This window comes from Myotis myotis, unplaced genomic scaffold (genome assembly GCF_014108235.1).
Source record: "Myotis myotis isolate mMyoMyo1 unplaced genomic scaffold, mMyoMyo1.p scaffold_m19_p_5, whole genome shotgun sequence".
Taxonomy (NCBI): domain Eukaryota; kingdom Metazoa; phylum Chordata; class Mammalia; order Chiroptera; family Vespertilionidae; genus Myotis; species Myotis myotis.
Window position 1 is genome coordinate 24,717,803 of NW_023416357.1, and position 19,957 is coordinate 24,737,759.

Below are 19,957 nucleotides of genomic sequence, written 5' to 3' on the forward strand. Positions count from 1 at the left end.
TATGGAGCACATATTACTAAGTACAGAAGGTAAAAACAACAAAGGACATAATTAAAGTACTCTGGAAAAAGCCAATTAATCTGGTACTTGATGAACCAGAGATTCATTTAATGTGAGCATTAATTTCCAGTGCTCAGGTTTCTGGCTTCTCTTTGGACTTAGCTCCTTGACCAGAATGTGTAACTACCTTATACCCCTTTTCTTGACTTAGGCCTACCCAAAGAAAGGACAATGAGCATTTAGAGGACAATGAGTACCCTCCCCAGGTCGAAAAATACTCTAGGAGCCGCAGTATGAGGCCAACACTTCATGGAGAATGAGGAAACCAAGATGGTGGGGATAGGTGGGCACAAATGAGAGTGTCCTATTTGTGCTAGAGGAGTGAGATACCCAAAACTGGGGCTACCAGAAAATGCAAAAGGATAAAAGATTTTCATACACGTTGCTATGGGCTAAAGCCTGGACAGGCCTACACATCTGAGAAAGAAGAAAATAAATATCAAGATTTCTCTCTGGTGTGTATGAGGTTTTTTAACCCCAGATGCTACTCTGAAACTAGATGACATTGCTGCTACAGCGCTACTATATATAGGCATCCTGCATTCATTCATTAACCTAAGTATTTGTCCATTCATCCAACAAATCGTTACTGAGCACCTACTATGAAACAGGCACTCTTCTAGACACTGGAAACAGAGTCTCTATGTCACTTTTATTTGACACGCCAAGGGTATTTCCCAATTTAGGAGAATATTCACAAGATAAAGAAAGAAGGTCACCTCGTGCTCACCAGAATGCTTCTACCTAGCCTGGGCGCAAAGCTGCCAACAAGCCCTAGCCGGTTTGGCTCAGTGGATAGTGTCGGCCCACAGACTGAAAGGTCCTGAGTTCCATTTTGATCAAGGGCATGTACTTCGATTGCAAGCTGGATCCCCGGCCCTGGTCGGGGTACGTGTGGGAGGCAACCAATTCATGTATCTCATCCATGTTTCTCTCTGTGTGTCTCTTCCCATCCCTTCCACTGTCTCTAAAAGTCAATGGAAAAATATTCTTGGGTGAGGATTAACACACATACACACACACACACACACACACACACACACACACACAGCAGCCAACGAGGCAGGAGAGTTTTACAGCAGCATAGAAACTAGAAATACTTTTCTTAAAAAAAATACACACATCAGGTGCAAAGTCGGTCATGCTGAAGGTGAAAGTGTAAATCCATGTTGAAATCTGCTAAATATTTAAAACAGCACCTAAAACCTAAAAAGACAGAGATTTACCACTGTGAAAAAATGCAGAACCCCAGAGCAGATAACCTAAGGAGGGGGACTGAGGCACTGCTCTGGGGCAGTGAGGTGCAGTCCTTATGGAAATACAAGAGAAGGTAGACAAGAGAATCCTGCCAGAGCCCGTGCAAGGGCTGTATTCTCATACCCAGCCCAGCAAAAAAGACCCTCATAAATATTTGAAAAGTGACTTTCTGAAGCAGATAAATAACATGGCCACTTGCTCACAGACTGCCATGAATTTACTAATGTTAATGAATTGGCTCTTTTGGTTTGTCTGCTTTGCTACATGTTTATGTTGGGGATTTATGGAACGGTGTCACTGAGGGCTAAGAAGCCATTTTTATCTCCCTGGCTGAGATAAATAGGACACGATACAAATGAGAAGTGAGAGTGGGTACGCTAAGGTTAGCAGGCGCTGTGCCAGCACTGGGACTGGAGCCGTGACAACGGGTCATTATTCGAAAAGAACTGGAGTTTGTGTTTCAGGGAATGAATCTGGACAGTCATTAATGAACTGACAGACTTTATAACTGTTTCTTAGAGACCCAATACTCTGCATTTATGTTGTCTGATTATTTATAACGTTATTTGCGGGGGAGGGCAATTTGTTAGGGAATTTGTGTTAAGAATATGGCTGGTTACACAAGTGCTTCTCAACAGTTTAACACTCAATTTTAACAAACACAAACATGCCTTCCTCCTTCCCTACACTAGGAATAACTATACAGCTGCATTACTATGTCCCCTGTGTATTCCTGCTAAGATGCCTTTAAATAATCTTGTCTAAAAATCTGTATTAACAGGTATTCTCTAAGCTTTCCAAATACAAAGTTATCCCATATAATAAAAGGCTAATATGCAAATTGTCCCCTTGACCAGGAGTTCGATTGGGAGTTGGGACAGGGGGAGCGGCCAGCCGGCCAACTGCTTGCGGACCCTCCACTGGCCACCACCATCCCCGATTGGCCCCTCCCACCCCAACTGGGGGCGGGCCAGCCAGTCAACTGCCCAAGGACCCTCCCCCCAGGTGGCCCAGCCCAATTGGGGTGGGCCGGCCGGACCCCACCCGTGCATGAATTCGTGCACCGGGCCTCTAGTAGTATGATATTATCTCAATTGATGTTTTTTTTTTAATTAAATCTTTACTGTTCAGATTATTACAGTTGTTCCTCTTTTTTCCCCCCATAGCTCCGCTCCACCCGGTTCCCACCCCACCCTCTGCCCTTACCCCCCCACACACACTGTCCTCATCCATAGGTATACGATTTTTGTCCAGTCTCTTCCCGCACCCCCCAAAATCCTTTCCCCCCGAGAATTGTCAGTCCACTCCCTTTCTATGCCCCTGGTTCTATTATATTCACCAGTGTATTCTGTTCATCAAATTATTTATTCACTTGATTTTTAGATTCACTTGTTGATAGATGTGTATTTGTTGTTCATAATTTGTATCTTTACCTTTTTCTTCTTCTTCCTCTTCTTAATACATTTCAGCATTTCATATAATACTGGTTTGGTGATGATGAATTCCTTTAGCTTTTTCTTATCTGTGAAGCTCTTTATCTGACCTTCAATTCTGAATGATAGCTTTGCTGGGTAAAGTAATCTAGGTTGTAGGTTCTTGGCATTCATCACTTTGAATATTTCTTGCCACTCCCTTCTGGCCTGCAAAGTTTCTGTTGAGAAATCAGCTGACAATCTTACGGGTACAACCTTGTAGGTAACTAACTGTTTTTCTCTTGCTGCTTTTAAGATTCTCTCTTTGTCTTTTTGCTCTTGGCATTTTAATTATGATGTGTCTTGGTGTGGTCCTCTTTGGATTCCTCTTGTTTGGGGTTCTCTGCGCTTCCTGAACTTGTAAGTCTATTTCTTAAACCAGGTAGGGGAAGTTTTCTGTCATTATTTCTTCAAATAGGATTTCAATATCTTGCTCTCTCTCTTCTTCTGACACCCCCATAATTCGGTTGTTGGTACGCTTGAAGTTGTCCCAGAGGCTCCTTACACTATCTTCATTATTTTTGGATTATTTTTTCTTTTTGTTTTTCCGGTTGGGTGTTTTTTGCTTCTCTGTATTTCAAATCTTGGACTTGATACTTGTGATCCTCTAGTCTGCTGTTGGATCTCTGTGTAATATTCTTTATTTCAATCAGTGTATGCTTAATTTCTAGTTGGTCCTTTTTCATATCTTCGAGGGTCTCACTAGATTTATGGAGGGTCTCACTAAATTTATCGGTGGTTTCTAGAAGATTCTTGAGTAACCTTATAACCGTGGTTTTTAACTCTAAATCCAGTAGTTTGCTTTCCTCCATTTATTTCATTTGTGACCTGTTTTTCTGTCTCCTCATTTTGGCTGCGTCCCCATGTTGATAGAGTGGTTTTCTGTGCTAGGTGTCCTATAGGGCCCAGTGGCTCAGTCTCCCCAATTACCTGAGGTGGACACTCTTGGTGCACCCCTTTGTGGGCTTTGTGCACAGTCTTGTTGTAGTTAAGCCTTGATTGTTGTAGGTATCACTGGGAAGAACTGACCTCCAGGCCAGTTGGCTGTGAGAATCAGCTGTGTCTACAGTGGGAGAACTTCTGTGCTGGAGACACCCTTATGGGGCAAGACTTGCTTCAGTGGGGCTTTGGTGCTCACTGAGTCTGCCCCCTGAGTGTGTCCCTTATGGATCTGAGGAGTTGTAATCTGGATGGTCCCACTCTGACCACTGGGTACACTGGCTCTTGGATCTCTAAGGAGATGCTAATTTAGCCTCTGCCTGAGGCTACCCAGCAGGAGCTACAAAGAGATCTGCAAATTCCCCTTCCTTGTTTGGGGTTTGGAGGTGCCCAGATGAGGCCCAGCTGTGAAGCAATGCAAGCTGCTATGGGGCCTTGGGCCTTCTTTTGGATGTTCTGGGTCTCTCTGACTCAGCTGCAGTTTGTTAGGTAATTTTAGATTGCAAAAAGCCAGGTCATTCATATGGAAAAACAGCTTGGGTGGAGTGGGGTCTCGGGATATCAACAGGGTGGAGCTATGGCTGCTCCTCAGCCGTGCCCTAAGAGGTCCCGGGTCCCAGGGTCCTGTGGTAATCGCTGCAAGTACTTCTGAGAGAAAGCCACCCTCGAGTTCCACCTGACGCCAGACAGTCCAGTTTCACCCCGTATGAGTCTGGGTCCCCAGAGACTCGCCCGGAACTGGAGTTCAGAGCAGTCGGGAGCTTTAGACTCCTTCCCTATTGAAAAAGACAACCGCGTTCTCAGTTGCCAGCCCTTTCCGTGTGAGCCTCCATACCTCTGCACTTTACTTCCGCCCCTCCTCTGAGTCCCAGTGTGCTTTTCTCTTTCCTTCTAGTTGTAGAATTTCCACTCAGCCAGCCTTCCTGTGGTTCTGGATGGTGTCCATTTTGTCTTTTAGTTGTATTTTTGAAGTGGTTGTGCGAGGCAGCAATTTCCGGTGTTTACCTATGCCACCATCTTGGTTTCTCTCTTGATTTTTTTTCAAACCACGCTTGTCTCCCTGGGAATATTGAGATACACTCCCACCTGCTGGCCTCTGTCAGCCACAACTGAGAACTACTTCTCCAGGGTGGGGCAATTTCCAACAATCAATCTGCTAGATAATCAATTTGCAAAACTGATTCAGGATTTCCAAAGTTTTACTACAACAATGATACAAGCAATGAACAGGCTTTCCTGTACATGCAGCCTTCCTATCTTGAATTACAACAAGCCCCAGCCCCAGCTATAGTCAAATAAAACCTTAAACAGGCTCTAGGGGAGTTCATTTTAACTGTCTGACTGCTACAAGTAGAGGTAGGGATAGAAAAACAAAACAAAACAACAACACAAAAATTTGAAAAAAAAATTTTAATTTCAATCAACTGGTTGTTCTATGGTTTAACCTCTGGAAAACTGACCTTCATGGAATAATCCTTGATTTAAACTATAAGTTTAATTTTGAACAAATCTGTAGAAAGCAACTGAAATAGCTGTGTTTAAAACAGGTAAACTGGAAAACTGAAGAAAAAATATGATGCCTAAAAAACTTTCTATTAGAGATAATAAACTGAAATAAATGAAAAGCAAAGAGAACGAGAGGACCGTGAAATCCCTGAAATATATGCAAGCTGCTCATTCTCAGAGTAGTGCAAGTAAAATGCAAATGATAACAATCAGATGACCTTTTGCCTATTAGACAAACTATAGAAGACGAGTATTATTCAGTGTTGGCAGATGTACAGAAAATAGGTACTATTAAAAATGTTGGTGACAACTACAAATTATGTGCTTTTTAGCGAGAACTTGGCCAGTATCTTTCCAAATTTAAAATGTGCATATTGTTGTAACAAATCATTTCACTTCTAGGAGTCTACCTTATAGAAACATTGACCTAAATGCAAAAGGCTAGATGCAAAAGACAATTCCTGAAGTATTTATGCAATGGGGAGAAAATAGCCATCTCCAAAATATTCTTCACTAGAAGAACTGTCGAAAAAAATTAATGTCAGTTCATACTGTGGAATTCTATGTAAGTTTTACAGAATGAGGCGATGTATTTACATGGAGGATATCTGAAGTAGGTGAGTATAAAGGCAAGTTGCATAACATGTTGTTAGCTCACTGAAACAAAAAAAGCATTAATTCTCCCTACACAGGTTAAAAACAAATACAAATCAAACCACTCATAGCACCAACTCATTTTTACATGTCTAGAGGGGTGCTCATTTTTACAGTATACACATTTGTACTGTTTGTCACACATATGTGCCCACACACACACACCCCAAGTCAACCCAATTGAGGGCAGAGAAAACACTTCAACAGTCTTTTCAATAAATGATGCTGGATCAATTGGATTTCCATACTGAAATCTGCAAGTTTCTCTAGTATATTTTCAAAGGGAAGTCTACCGAAAAAGTATATCTTATTTGAAAAATAAATCAAAAGATCTCTTTTAGTGACAACATAAATTTTACCCCTAAATAGTTATGGAAAACATTTTGTGAGAGTTAAAATCCCACAAAGTAAATATCTAACGTAAGATTTTTCTTTAAGATGCTTTTAAAACTGTCTACTTCGTCTTAGAGATTTGCTTGGTCATAAAATGCCTAGCTGGCAGACAGTTACTGAAAGAAAAGACTTTTCAACGAACTCACTGCAACACCATTTTACAATAAGTTCACTGCTAAGGTGCCATTATAAAATCAAAGATACACTCACTTGAGAGAAAAAAAAAAAAAGGACTCCTCAATAAAACAAAACCAGATGCACAAAGGGGGAAAGCTTTTGAATACATTTCCAAACAACAAAAAAAATTAATGATAACACTGAAAACATGAGCAACACTATTCTAAAATAAAAATGTCATTGTGACTGAATGTCTGGACCGAGGAAAGGACAAAATCCTGAGGACAATCTAAGCTAGAATAAATGGACAAGAAACAAAAGCCGCAAAGGGACACATCGGAGCTCAGAGGAAAGTTAAGGGCAGCTCAGCAGAGAGACAAGGTGAAGGGCCCAGGCACCACCTTCGGGAAGAGACTAAAACAAGCGTGTCCCCTGGATTTGGTCTTTGGGAGGCTGGCTTTTTTTCTTTAAATATGTTTTTATTGATTTTAGAGAGAGGAAGTGAGAGGGAGAGAGCGATAGAAACAACACGTCCTGCTGGGGATCGAGCCCATAACCGAGGCATGTACCCTGACCAGGAATTGAACCAGTGACCTCTTGGTGAACGGGCTGACGCTCAACCACTGAACTACACTGGCTGGGCTGGGAGGCTGGTTCTGACAGCAGCAGCAGTGGCAGGGTGGGGATGGGGTTAAGGGGGCGAGGTGCCATAGCAAAGGCAGGTGTGGCTGGACCAGGGTCTAACAGGCTCTAGGGTAAGTGCCAAGGCCTGGAGAGGAAGGCTTCCTGCCCCAGAAGGACAGCAGGCATAAGGAGAAGCGCATGAGCCTAAGGCTAAACTTTTGAAACTGTGGATATGTAGCCTGGGCTGAAAGCTTACATGCTGAAAAGCTAAACAGCTGAAATTATAGATCACAGATTTATTGCAGCTGCCAAACCTTTTCGCCAGTATCACTGAGCAGCACACATATAGGGGGGAAAAAGGCAAATGGTGGAGTTGACATTTCCATGGAAGGTGGTGGTTAGCATAAGGCACCGAGGCCCCTAGAGCCGAGGGACAGAAGTCAGAGCACAGGACTTAATCGAGGAAGCAAAGGAAGGTGACCATGCAGAGAGCAAAAGGAAGATCCAAGTGGAAGCAAAGAAAATAAGGGCTGGAAGTAAGAGCATATCACTGGAAATACCAGTGAAGGAGAAACCAGAATGAGACCTGGGATGATTCCTTTAGGGTGGTGAAGCCTCTGCAAACAAAAAGGCACCCAAAGATTTCATTACAAACCCAACCATTTTTAAAAACAACAAGTATAATGCCATATCTCATAGCTAAACTCTCAAAAAAATTTTCAAAACCAGTTAAAATGTTGCTTAAAAAACATGTCATATAGTTACTTATTTTAATTGAGTGAGAAAATAGTTTTTTCACTGTAAAATAAGAAGTCTATGCCAAAAAAAATAGAAAAAAGCAACTGTAATGCCTTCATACAACTACTATTGCAGTATTTTTTAGCATATAGTCAGATTGTATATAAAATGTTGTAATTATTGTTTTCTCATTAACTCTTTGCATTTTTAAGCCACATGCATATTTCCATATTAGTTTTAACACTTATGTGATATTTTATCAAGTGAAATTTCAAATTTTATCAATCAATTCTCCCACTGCTCATCTAGTTTGGGGCTACCATACTTACGTAAGGGTACACAGCAGCATGTGTAATTTTACATTTTATGCCTGACTTAGAGTAGAAAATTACCAGTGTCTGTGGTGGGAAAGTTGTCCGAAAGACTGGAAGGAGAATGGCAGGCTTATTTTCAGACACACTATTTCCACGGGTCACAGACAAGCCAAAAGACTTACCTGGAAGAAATCTTACAAAACGTGGCATGAAATGAAATCTTGGGCAGCAGGGTGGGCTGTCTTCAAACAGAGGACCTAAAGCAAACAAGTGGAAATACAAGAAAAAAAATTAATAAAAACAGGCTTAGAAAACAAATACTGCAACTTAATTCCTACGATTCATTATAATGACAAACATCCCTACAAGTAGGGGCATAAAAATGAAAAAGGTCTTCTTCTTGTACATCAGTCCTGTGGTAACCACCACAAACATCCCAGAAACACTGAAGTGAGGAGACTACCAATGTAAGAGGAGAATGAAAGCCCAAGGACATGTGCTTCATGGTACACTAGAGGCCTGGTGCACGAATTCGTTCATGGGTGGGGTTGGAGCCAGCCCACTCCAACCAGGGCTGGGCCAGCCAGGGGGAGAGGCCATGGGCAGGTAGTCGGCAAGTCCCACTCCCGATGGGCGTGAGGAGGGGCAACTGAGGGAGAGGCCACTGGGGGGAGGGGCCACAAGCGGTTGAACTACTGGTCGGAGGGACAACTTGCATATTAGCCTTTTATTATATAGGAGGATAAGGGAAATCTATTTTTAGAAAGTCAAAACATAAAAAGATTTTTGTTATAACTGAACTACTGCATGATATAATATGCTTGTGTTTTAATTCCTTTCCATTTTAATCAACAGGACTGGAGAAAAATAGAGAGAAATACTACTAAAAACTTGGTTTGAAAAGCCATTCATCAATACACGGTTTAGCAAATAAATAAGTAACTGTCTGCTGGAATGCAGACACCTCCTAAGAGTAACTATTATCCAAGATCCAAGGACCAGGTGCCGGTTCGATGTAGCTCACAGGTTTTGAATTGTGTTTTGAAGGCAAAGCAAATTTCTGTTTTGATAAACTGTTATCTTGGAAGTTCATATTACAGTAAAGTTCACTAGATTTAAAATATTAACTAATGAGACTTTCCCCAATGCACCTAAATCAATGTAATTACTTATAATAACTGATACCATCTTCTTACATATCAGATAGGTAACTGATAATGGTAATCTTAGGCAATAGACACTGTCAAATTGTATTAAAAAAAGATCCATGAAAACTTATTCGTGTCAGATGATAGCAAGCATTCCTATGAATCACACTTTTCCCTGGGTATTTCAAAAAATAAGAGAAATTTCAATTATGTTCTCCCCACCATACACCACAATGTTCTTTCAGCATTACATTTTTCTTTAAATCCTATTATTTACCTTTAAGATTCCAGTCATACAATTCCAAAATATCTCTGAATAGGAATAATGAAAAGAGTTCAAGTCCCTTCACACAAAAATTCTGAAAAATAAACCAAAATCAAATTACTATAATACTGCAAAAATATATTAACTGAAGGTTCAACTTGTTCTAGTCAAGTGCCTTAAAGTGTCTGTTGAAACTATCCTAAAACCATGTACTTTCCTAAAAAGTTTGACCAAAGTAGGCAAGCGTGGCTTTAGGTTTCCCAAGAAAATGTGAGCACAGTCCTTCCCAATGTACGAGTAAAATGATGTGAAATTAAAACACTAAGTCATCTTATGAAGGGAGCGGAACCAGAGACATGGAAGCATGGAACTGAGTACGGAATCTCAGAGGGACGGTGGGTGGGAGGTAATCAACCAAGGACCTTATATTCATGGCCCATGGACGCAGATAAAGCCATGCATATACAGGGTGTTGAGGGCCTGGGGTCGGGAGGCAGACTGGAGCGGGTCAATGGGGGGAAAAGCGGGACATATGTAATACTTTCAACAATAAAGAATTATTATTAAAAAATAAAATAAAAATGAAGTCGTCTTTATGTCATATTTTTCTAACCCAATTATAATATCAGGCTCTCCTGGGGACTTTTTGTTAATTCAAATCTCTCTCTCTCTCTCTCTCTCTCACACACACACACACACACACACACACACACACACACACACGCCAGCAGGCTCTGATAGGTTTGTCCCACTCACCCCACCCCTGTTCCCTGCCATCCCCCAAACACACCCAGAATCACTGTTAGAGTGACCATAAACAGAGGTCTTTCATGCCAAAAAGTTAAAATTCTTAATGAAGGCAAATAAAGGGCTACGAAAAACTACAAAACTTTGGACGAAAATTTCTCCCGTAAACAAGCTTAACAGATGATATATTTGCAACTAAGACATGTCTCATAATTCTTCCTTCCTATTTGTTTTGCTCAGGGTTCATAAATCACCCTGCGTGAGATAACTCCAGACACATAAACCTTTACAATAGCAAATGAAGGCTTATGACCTTAAAAATCGAAAGGAAGCAAAAAGCCCTTTTAAGCTAGAGAATAAGGGGGGTGGCCCTTTCTCTTTAATTCTTTTTGAAAGACAGGTAGAATTACCGGGACTTGCTTTGAATGAAGTAGGTGCAAACTAAGCATGTATGTCATGCTTATCAATTCCCGCTGGTGCCCGGCTGCCCATGACAGAGCTGCGCTGTTAAACAAGGTTTGCAAGGAGAGCCGGGGGCTCAGGAAATCGACCCCAACTCCAGCACAAGGTTAAGTGCACAGGCTTGTTTGCTGTCTAGTTGTTATTTCTTCGTGTGACTTGTTGACATCACTAAATTCAAGATCAGGCAATGAATCATTCTGAGATTCACATTAATCTTGCTTTGGAATTTTAAACCTCTTGCATATATTTAGATAAATCTGCTGCTGAGCAGCGGCAATGAAAAACAATTAGGAAAAATATGTAAATATATGGGAAGAAAAATGAACCAGGCAGCAATCTTGTCATTGGAGATAATGAATAAGATTATTCCAACAGCTATCAGATTCGGTTTCAATACCCTAATTTCCTCTGATAACAACCAGTAATCAAAATCTGTCCCCTACCCAAAACAAACCAAAAACGAATGTAAAGTTACTATCAGTAGATGCAAAACAAGGAGAAATGGATTCAGAAGTTGAAAAATGGCCTGAATTTTAACCTTGTTCCTAGAGCTCCATCTCACTGACCCTTGCAACAGTGACCACAAAACTTTAGGGGTATTTCTGAGGCCAAAGCCAGAGCTGGCCATGTCCAATGCTTTCAAGATGTAAGTGTGGAATAAACAGAAGACAAAGCTGCTAAGCCATCTTCTGCCTTACCTCAGGCATCATCTCTTCGATGAAATGGATCGTGTAGTCTATGTTGAATCTGATCACTTTACACAGCGGAATCTGCAAGAATAAGAGGAGGTTCAGTCTGCAACACCATCCCGGAGGCTCACAATGAGCATGTGTTGGCAACCTGACCCAGAAGGCCATGACCCAGACGAGAAAGTTCCACTTCATCTAAGCTGCTCACAATGCTGCAGGCGAGCTTGACCACAACGGCTGGGTTTTCATGGCAGGCGCCCAGCTGGCCCTGCCTCTACAGGAAACCTGCATAATGCTGGTGCTTAATTAACTGTACGAGCAACAACACAAACGTGACAAGAACCCATTAAATCCAACCAAATTGCCTCTAGAGAATTAATAAAACCACTTAAATACTTATTTTTCTCATGTGTTTTTTTTTTTTTAATCTTTCAGAACTTTGGCTTTTCAGGCAGATCAGGGATAGCAGGCTGACAGCTCATCGGTTACAGATTCCTAAGTCACTACACGCACACAAGTCCAGCTGTCTATCTGGCTCCGGAGCAAAACCAACCGTGGTAATAATCATAATAAAGTATGATATGAATAACAACAGATAGCATTTCCTGAGCCAGGCGCTGCTCTAATGGTTCACATATGGTCACCCATGTAGCCACCCCTATGAGATAGGCACAATTTATTATCCCCCTTGTACAGAGGAGGAAACTGAGGCAGAGTCATCAGGTACCTTGCCTAAGGTACACCGGTAGCTGTTGAGTTCAGAAATGTTGCTCTAGGCTCTAGCCAGCTCTAAGCCACTAGAGTATATTACCTCTCATCACCTGTTGTAATACTCAGGGTTCATGTGAAAATGAAGGCAGGCTCATGTTAAATAAACCCACACCTGTCTTGTTTTACCAATGTGTCATCAGACACTACTAGCCTAGTGCCTAGACATAGTCAGTTTTCCTTGAGTATACTTTTGAATGAGGGAGGAATGAGAAAGGGAGGGTGTGGAGTTACCGCAGTGGTCTGGCTGATTACCTGAGGAAAATAATACTCAGAAGCCCCAGAGATGTGTTAAGTTGGTTTTTCTAGGCACTCAATCTGTCTGTCCAGAAGACAATTTTATATAAATGTAACCGTTTTTACAAACCATAGCAATCAGAAAGAAACACATTTTAATTCTACCAAAGGAATGGTAAGAAAAACAAGAATAGTCTTATAATGCCATCTACTGGAAACTTTTTCTCAGAAATGAAATTTAGTTCTTAGGTGCTTTTTCATTTTTTTAAAAGGATAACGGCTAATTTGAGTAAAATTCACATTTTAATAAGAGATCCATATGCAACCTTCTTGTGATAATAAATGAGTTCTAAAACAACTGAAGCAGCAGGCTAAAGCCACTAACATTTTAAGGTCTTTTTAGTCCTATATTTAAAAATGATGTGAGAGCTACAAATTTGGGCATCATTCATATTTTGTAAATACCTATTCTTTGCTAACAATGATGTTAGGTTCAGTTACCCTAGAAGAAGTCACAGCCCCTACCATTTTAAAAGACAAGGATCTAAAAGAAGAACATGGTACACTGTAACTTGTAAGTCCAATTAAAAACAAATATGCAAACAGAGAGTATAAAGTTCCAAAGGACCAAAGGAGGTAACATTTGAGTTAAGTCTTCAAAGAGGGGCAGGGATTTTCCAGGTCATCCAGAAAAACTAACCTGGGGAAAAGCAGGTATTTAGTTTCTAGCAAGACAGAGCGAAAGGAGCCGGGGGAATTACAAATGATTTAGCTGTTCAGGAATAAAGCGGGTGGAGAGAGAGAAGCAAGGTATTTCTAGACAGGAAAGTATGAACTGTATCAGTGGTCGCCAACCAGTGGTCCGTGAGGTCCGAAAGGTTGGCGACCACTGAACTGTATTATGCAAATTTTACAAACAATGTAAAGGATTCAGGGCTTATCCTGTCAATGAGAAGTCATTCAAGCAGTTTAAGTGAGAGAACATCACAGTTCACACTTCGGATGAGTGGCTATGTAAACGGTGTGGGGATGGTCTGGAAGGGAGCGAGGCAGGAAACTAGAAGACCAGAGTCTAATGAAACAGTCCAGGAGCCAAATGAAGAGAAGACTGGAAAGAAGGGGAATATTTTTAAACATAAGAGATGTTACTGAAATACACAGTGACCGTTCTGATGTGGAGGCAAGAAAGAAGAATAGGGAATAATTTCTGGGTTTCTGGCCTACGTGACCGTACACATCACAATGGCATTAATACGAAGAAATTCATGGGGTACTCCCCGCGTACTCAGACTCAGTCTGTGGGAAAGATGACGAGTTCGGTTTCACACAGGGTGAGGATGAGGTACCTGAGGGGACAGTCAGGTGGGTGTGCCCAACAGGCAGTCTGAAGTTGCCGTGTGAAGCATGGAGCCCTATGTCACAGCTATAAATAACAATTTGGCGAGGATCAAGATACGCATAGGAGGAAAAACCGTGGGTGAGCCTCCCTTACTCAGGGAGAGGGTATCCGGAAGAGAAAGGACCACAGGCCGTGGGAGCAGTAGGGAGCCACGCAGAGAGAGAGCACAGTGTCAGCCTGAGCCCTTCTCAGACACACCACTGGGAAGGCAGGATCTCCTCTGCTAGTCAAACGTTCCTCTTCTCTAAGACACAGAGAGAACTGTCATTTGCCAACATAATCGGAATCTCGACTGATTGGAAGCTTAACTGGCCAATCAAATAATATAAATACCTACCATCATTTCTTAAAACATCTTTGGACACTGGCTAACACTAACTCCTATTTCACCATACCAAAAACAAGCAAAAAAAAAACAAAAAAAAAAACACCACTCCTAAAGAAAACACCCCTTTCAAAAATAAAGATAAGTTTAAAAAAAAAAAAAAAGAAAACTTCCTCAACTCTACTACTTCCAGACACTAAATGCCCAAATCCAGCCCAGTGCGGCTGCTGGAAATGGGAAGCCCATGAAGGCAGGAGGAAATGGTCATGGGCTTCATGGGGCTTTTGTGGTCAGGATAAAGCATTATGCACCTAATATGTTTATCTTTATAATTTTGGTTATATTGTCAAAGCCTTTAGTAGCATCAGGTATTATAAGTACTAGTAACTGTACTACATAAAAGAATTAATTTCTCCCGGAATGCTCCACACTAAGCCAACAAGGCTTTCCGTCCACTGCAAGTTCTGAAGAGAACCTGTCAGAACTAGATTTGGCTGAGATTCTCACGTTACGATCATTTGCATGCCATTCTTCCTGATGTGCTCTCTCCAGCAAGAACATGAATCAGATCAGCACAGTGATTTAATAATTCCCTTTCTTGGGAGGTTACTTCAAATTCAAGAGGCCTTTGATGGATCTAATTCCTATGAACTGTACAACACTTGGCTTAATACTCGATTTATTTTATCAACATCTCTAACATAAATGATGGGGCTTATCTTCTCATTAGAGAGTTAAGTTCTCAAATTTTGAGAACTTGAATATTTTTATATAAAATATATGCAGAAGCCAGGAATTTTTCAGTCCTACATTTTATTTTATGATAACAGTAACAACTGCAATTAATTTAGCATTAACAGCCTATCAGTGCCTGAGGAATTTTAATAAAGCTCATAGAATCACTTGTCCAAAGTCACACAGATGTTAAGAATTAGTTTTTAAAAACAAAAAAGAATTAGAAGATGCAAACCCAGGTCTTTCTGACATATTTCCCAAAATAAGAAGTTCAATATTTGTTGGATGCCAACCCACTGTATGATAAACACTTTTCATGTTTCATCTCATTTTTTTTTACAAAAGCCTGTTGCTAAAACTAATACCTCTATTTTAAGATAAGAAAGGCTTATAAAGACTGAAATGTCAAATCATACAGATAGTAAGAGGAATTCAATGTTTAAAACTTTGGTCTCTCTGAAGCCAAACTGCTTTCCTTCTTTAATGAAGGTGATCCTAAAAGTTAAAGTAAGATCTACACTATTCTAGGGAATTAAAAAATAAGATAGATATTTTGAAATATTTTCATGGTAACTAAATTATTTGTTTTGCAAATCCTTTGAAGGGCAAAAAAGAGAGAAGTGCAATAGGGAGGGGAAGTTGGACTAGAGGACTTCTAAAAGCCTTTCCCACTCTAAGACTAGGAGATTTGATGTCACAAAGGTCTGAGTGCCTCATTGAGACATTTAAAAAAAGACAACAGCCCTGACCAGTGTGGCTCAGTTGCTAGAACACTGTCCCATGCACAGAAAGGTTGCTGGTTTCATTCCCGGTCAGGGCACATGCCCAGGCTGTGCTTCTGTCCCCGGACGGGGTACTTACGGGAGGCAACCGATCAATGTTTCCCTCTCACATCACTGTTTCTCTCTCTCTTTCTCTCTCTCTCTTCAAAAAAAAAATAATTTAAAAAAATATATTTACAAAGACAACAAAACCATCAAAATTCAAAAACCTCCTAATGCCTTTTCATATTGTTTAAGAATAGTCCAATAGTCATATTGTTTCAGATTGTTTAAGAATAGTCCAATATAAAATAATGTCACTATGTAAGGTAACAAATGTTAACTAGACTCATTGTGGTAATCATTTCACAATATATACAAATACTGAACCATTATGTTGTACACCTAAACTAATACAATGTTATATATTAATTATACCTAATTAAAAAAAAGAAAGAATGGTCCAATATTATACTCTTTTGTATACTATGGTCCATCCCGGAGGTAAACATGGTATGTATTATCAAATGATTTTATTTTTACATTTACAATGTACTCATCTTCTCAAAGAAAATTGTCTAGGATAAAATATACTGTGGAATAAAAACAATAAAAAGACAATTTGTTTTAAATTAGTATCACTACTATGGAATCATGTCCACTTATAAAGAAAAAAAGAAAGGATAGAAAGAAACAAGGTTTGGCAAAGATGTGAATCTTTCTTTACTCTCCAGAGGAACAGAATTTCAAGTTTTAAGTAAACAATACTAAAATAACTTTTCAAACTGTATAATTTCTTGTAACCAAACCAGTGCCGGGAGCCAGTCCATCCTTGCTGTTTCAAAGGACCTGGCATATATGGCATACTGTTCTTAATATGTTTGCTCACCTTGGCACTATGTGTTTTAACCAAGGTCTCCTCTCTGAGAAAGGTTGTTTCCCCAGGTAGGGATTTTCCCCTGAAGTTAGGGAGGGAATAAAACCTCTTAACTAAGTGCCAGGCGGGTAATTAATCACTTTAACTACGAACAATCGTGCTTAAGCTACATAATCTTTACTCCCTGGAATGAAGATAAGAAACGCCCTAACCTTTGTAATAGAGATTGATAGGATTGAATCAACTGGTATAAATACAGATGCAACAAGACAGCAAGAGACAGAACTTAGAATACAGAGCTTAGAACACAGAACTAAAGAGACAGAACCTACACAGAATCTACAGACAGAAGAACTTCACTGGAGAGAACATGGCAAAAGATCCTGGACTGAACCTGACTACAGAAATGGGCAAGAGAACCTGACTAGAACCTGGTGACTGAACCTGGCTGGAGAACCTGGACTGAACCTGGCTGGAGAACCTAGCAAGAGAACATGGACACAGAACCTGGCTGGAGATCTGAAGCAGAACCTCTCTGGAGATCCAGACCAGAACTTGGCTGGAGATCCTGGCTGGAGATCCTGGCTAGGCTGCTGATCAACTGAACACTGTCTCCATGTCCTTCCTTCTTCGCCGACTCCGTCCACACCTTTGGGGACCCCTGGACCCGCTGGGGTTGGACCCCGGCAAACCAGAAAGGTTAGAGAACATTCTATTTCAAGGTAGCTACACCGTAGCTATAACTCAGTAAGTTCTATAACGACCTCTAGGCTGGATGAAGTATACTGCTGCACTCTCCCTGAGCCGCCAGCAAATTCACTCCATGACAATTCCCAAGACTGCCAGCTCTGAGACAAAGCTTTTGACTCATAGATACAGAACTTCCATTTGAACCGCTTACTAACAGAGCAGCCTTAATACCTGTATAAAAACATCATAGATCTGTGTGTCAGGCAAAGTCCCTTAAAGAAGACATATTCCTGGTATTCAAAGGCAGAAAACTGTATGAAATTAATTCAGATTCCAGATGTCCTAAACCAGCTCTATTTCTTTTTCTATTGCTCAGAGACTAAACAGCAAGTTCTTCTTAAAACTTTCCAACTTTCCTTTGAAGGACACCCACCCCCAAATAGCTCTGACACGTTACTCCACAGTTAATCCTTCTTTTTCAATCTTTCACACTCTCAAAATGTTATCCTGACACGTTTACTTACACCATTTCATGGGAAACAAACCTGTGACTCATTAGCACAGATGTCACACTCCCACCTGACACAGACTGCCATAGACTTCCTGCAGCTCAGGCAGAGGGAGGACACAAAGTAAATGTTACTTAGAAGTCAGGAGAAAGGAAATCTATTTTGATTTTTAGAAGAATGAAGGGAGGACAGGAAAGGTGGGGGTGCAGGGACAGGGAAAGCCAGTCAATGAGCACATACTTACATTAGTTAGAGGGGCGTGTGCAAACATAGAAAATCCTTCAAAGATATACTCATGGTCATCATATTCTATAACAGTAGGCCTGTCAGTCTGAAAGCAAACAGAAACACACGCTTGAATTAAATAACAGCATGATTTGCATGTGCAGATATTCATCAGGACACAAAGCAACCACCAGGAAAAATATCAGGACTCCACAAACTTTCTTAATGTTTGTCCAAACACTAGGGAGAACTTAAAAGTTTAATTTTAGGAGAAATTGTCTGGCTTGGTGGAATTCTCTGGCTTCAGTAATATTTATATACTGAGACAATCAAGACATTTTGTTACAGATGCCAGAAAGGGGGGGAAAGGCTATCTGACTTCATTTTCTAGGAACTTGCTTTATTTAACCCACAATACTACCAGTCCTGTTCTTATTGATCTATATTTCTGAACTAACAGAAGTCCTAACAAGAATAAGATAATAACGCAGCTGACTCAAAGCTCGAAGTGAAAAAAAGACTCAGCATCATGATGGTCAAGACTAACCACCTGGAAGGCTCTGAAAGGGCCAGGTGCCAGATCTCAGCCCTCACAGTTCCATTCCCAGGCCTTCCAAGGAGAAGCAACCCACCAAATGTGCAACAAATCAATTCCTGCATGATGCCCAAGATCTTAATTACTGAAAACTGAATCTGTAATTAAAACATACAAATGTTGCTCTATGCATGAGACTCTCTTCCTTATGCCATTCTTTTTTTTTTTTTTTTAAATATATTTTATTGATTATTTACAGAGAGGAAGGGAGAGAGATAGAGAGTTAGAAACATCGATGAGAGAGAAACATCGATCAGCTGCCTCCTGCACACCCCCCACTGGGGATGTGCCCGCAACCCAGGTACATGCCCTTGACCAGAATCGAACCTGGGACCCTTCAGTCCGCAGGCCGACGCTCTATCCACTGAGCCAAACCGGTTTCGGCCTTATGCCATTCTTATAACCCACCATTTTTAATCCTAAATGCTAAATATGGAATTATCAAGACTAATAACCTAAAAGATATGTTTTTTACATAGGTACTGAACATTTCATACACACACACACACATCACACACAAAGAACTTGACAGGGAGAGAACTAAAGAATATCCAAATGTACGTTATTTGTTTTGTCAATATTACTGTTACTTTCTATTTGAATAATTCAACAAAGTTGGTCTAAATTAAATATAATGAAAAGAACTTCTAATGAAATAATCATGGTACAACACTCTGAAAAACAGTTTGGTAGTTCTTCAAATATTAAAGATAGAGTTACCAAACAATCCAGCACCCCAGTCCTGGGTTTATGTCCAAGACAAATGAAAACATACATCCACACAAAAACTTGTCCACAAACATTCACAGAAGCATTTTTCATAATAGCCAAAAAGTGGAGACCACCCAAATGTTCATCAACTGATGAATGGATAAATAAAATATAGTATATCCATAGAATGGAATATTATTTGGTCATAAGAAGGAATGAAGTTGCATGTTACAACATGGGTGAATCTTGAAAACCCTATGCTAAGTGAAATCAGAAGCCAAAAAGATGATATATTGTATTGTCCCACTCATATTAACTATCTAGAACAGGCAAATAATAGAAAGCATCTTATTGGTTGCTGAAGGCTGGGGGTGGGAAAGAGTTGACTGCTGCTGAGTACAGGCTTTCTTTTCGAAATGATGAAAATGTTCTAAAATTAGACTGTGATGATGGTTTCACAATTCAGTGAAAAGATGAAATATAAAATATACACTTTAAATGGGTACATTTTAAGGTATATGAATTATAGCTCAATAAAGTTGTTAAAATATGTAATTATTAATATCTAACTTTGAAATTGAAATCTCTTGATGATACAAGTAACCAGAACTAATAAAATTTTATACTATGAAAGGCAGTATAACATAGTGGAATAGCATACAGCCATACACGATGGTGTCAGACTGCATAGGCTCAAATCTGCACTCTGCCACTTCCTACCTGAATACTAGTAATCTTGA

General features: G+C 40.3%; 1 protein-coding gene across 11 annotated transcripts in view; it reads right to left on the minus strand.

The window, feature by feature from the left end:
* Positions 1-19,957, minus strand: part of DROSHA (drosha ribonuclease III) — a 107,082-nt gene that overhangs the window by 58,456 nt on the left and 28,669 nt on the right. For all 11 annotated transcript variants that reach the window (XR_004967544.1, XR_004967545.1, XM_036309108.1 and 8 more), the window contains 4 exons: positions 17,931-18,017; positions 11,395-11,466; positions 9,500-9,581; positions 8,257-8,331 (listed from right to left, as the gene is read on the minus strand). Coding sequence is in view for 9 of the 11 variants with exons in the window: in XM_036309108.1 (XP_036165001.1) it covers positions 8,257-8,331; positions 9,500-9,581; positions 11,395-11,466; positions 17,931-18,017 (316 nt within the window). In the remaining 2 variants the exon portion in view is untranslated. The remainder of the gene's footprint in view (positions 1-8,256; positions 8,332-9,499; positions 9,582-11,394; positions 11,467-17,930; positions 18,018-19,957) is intronic.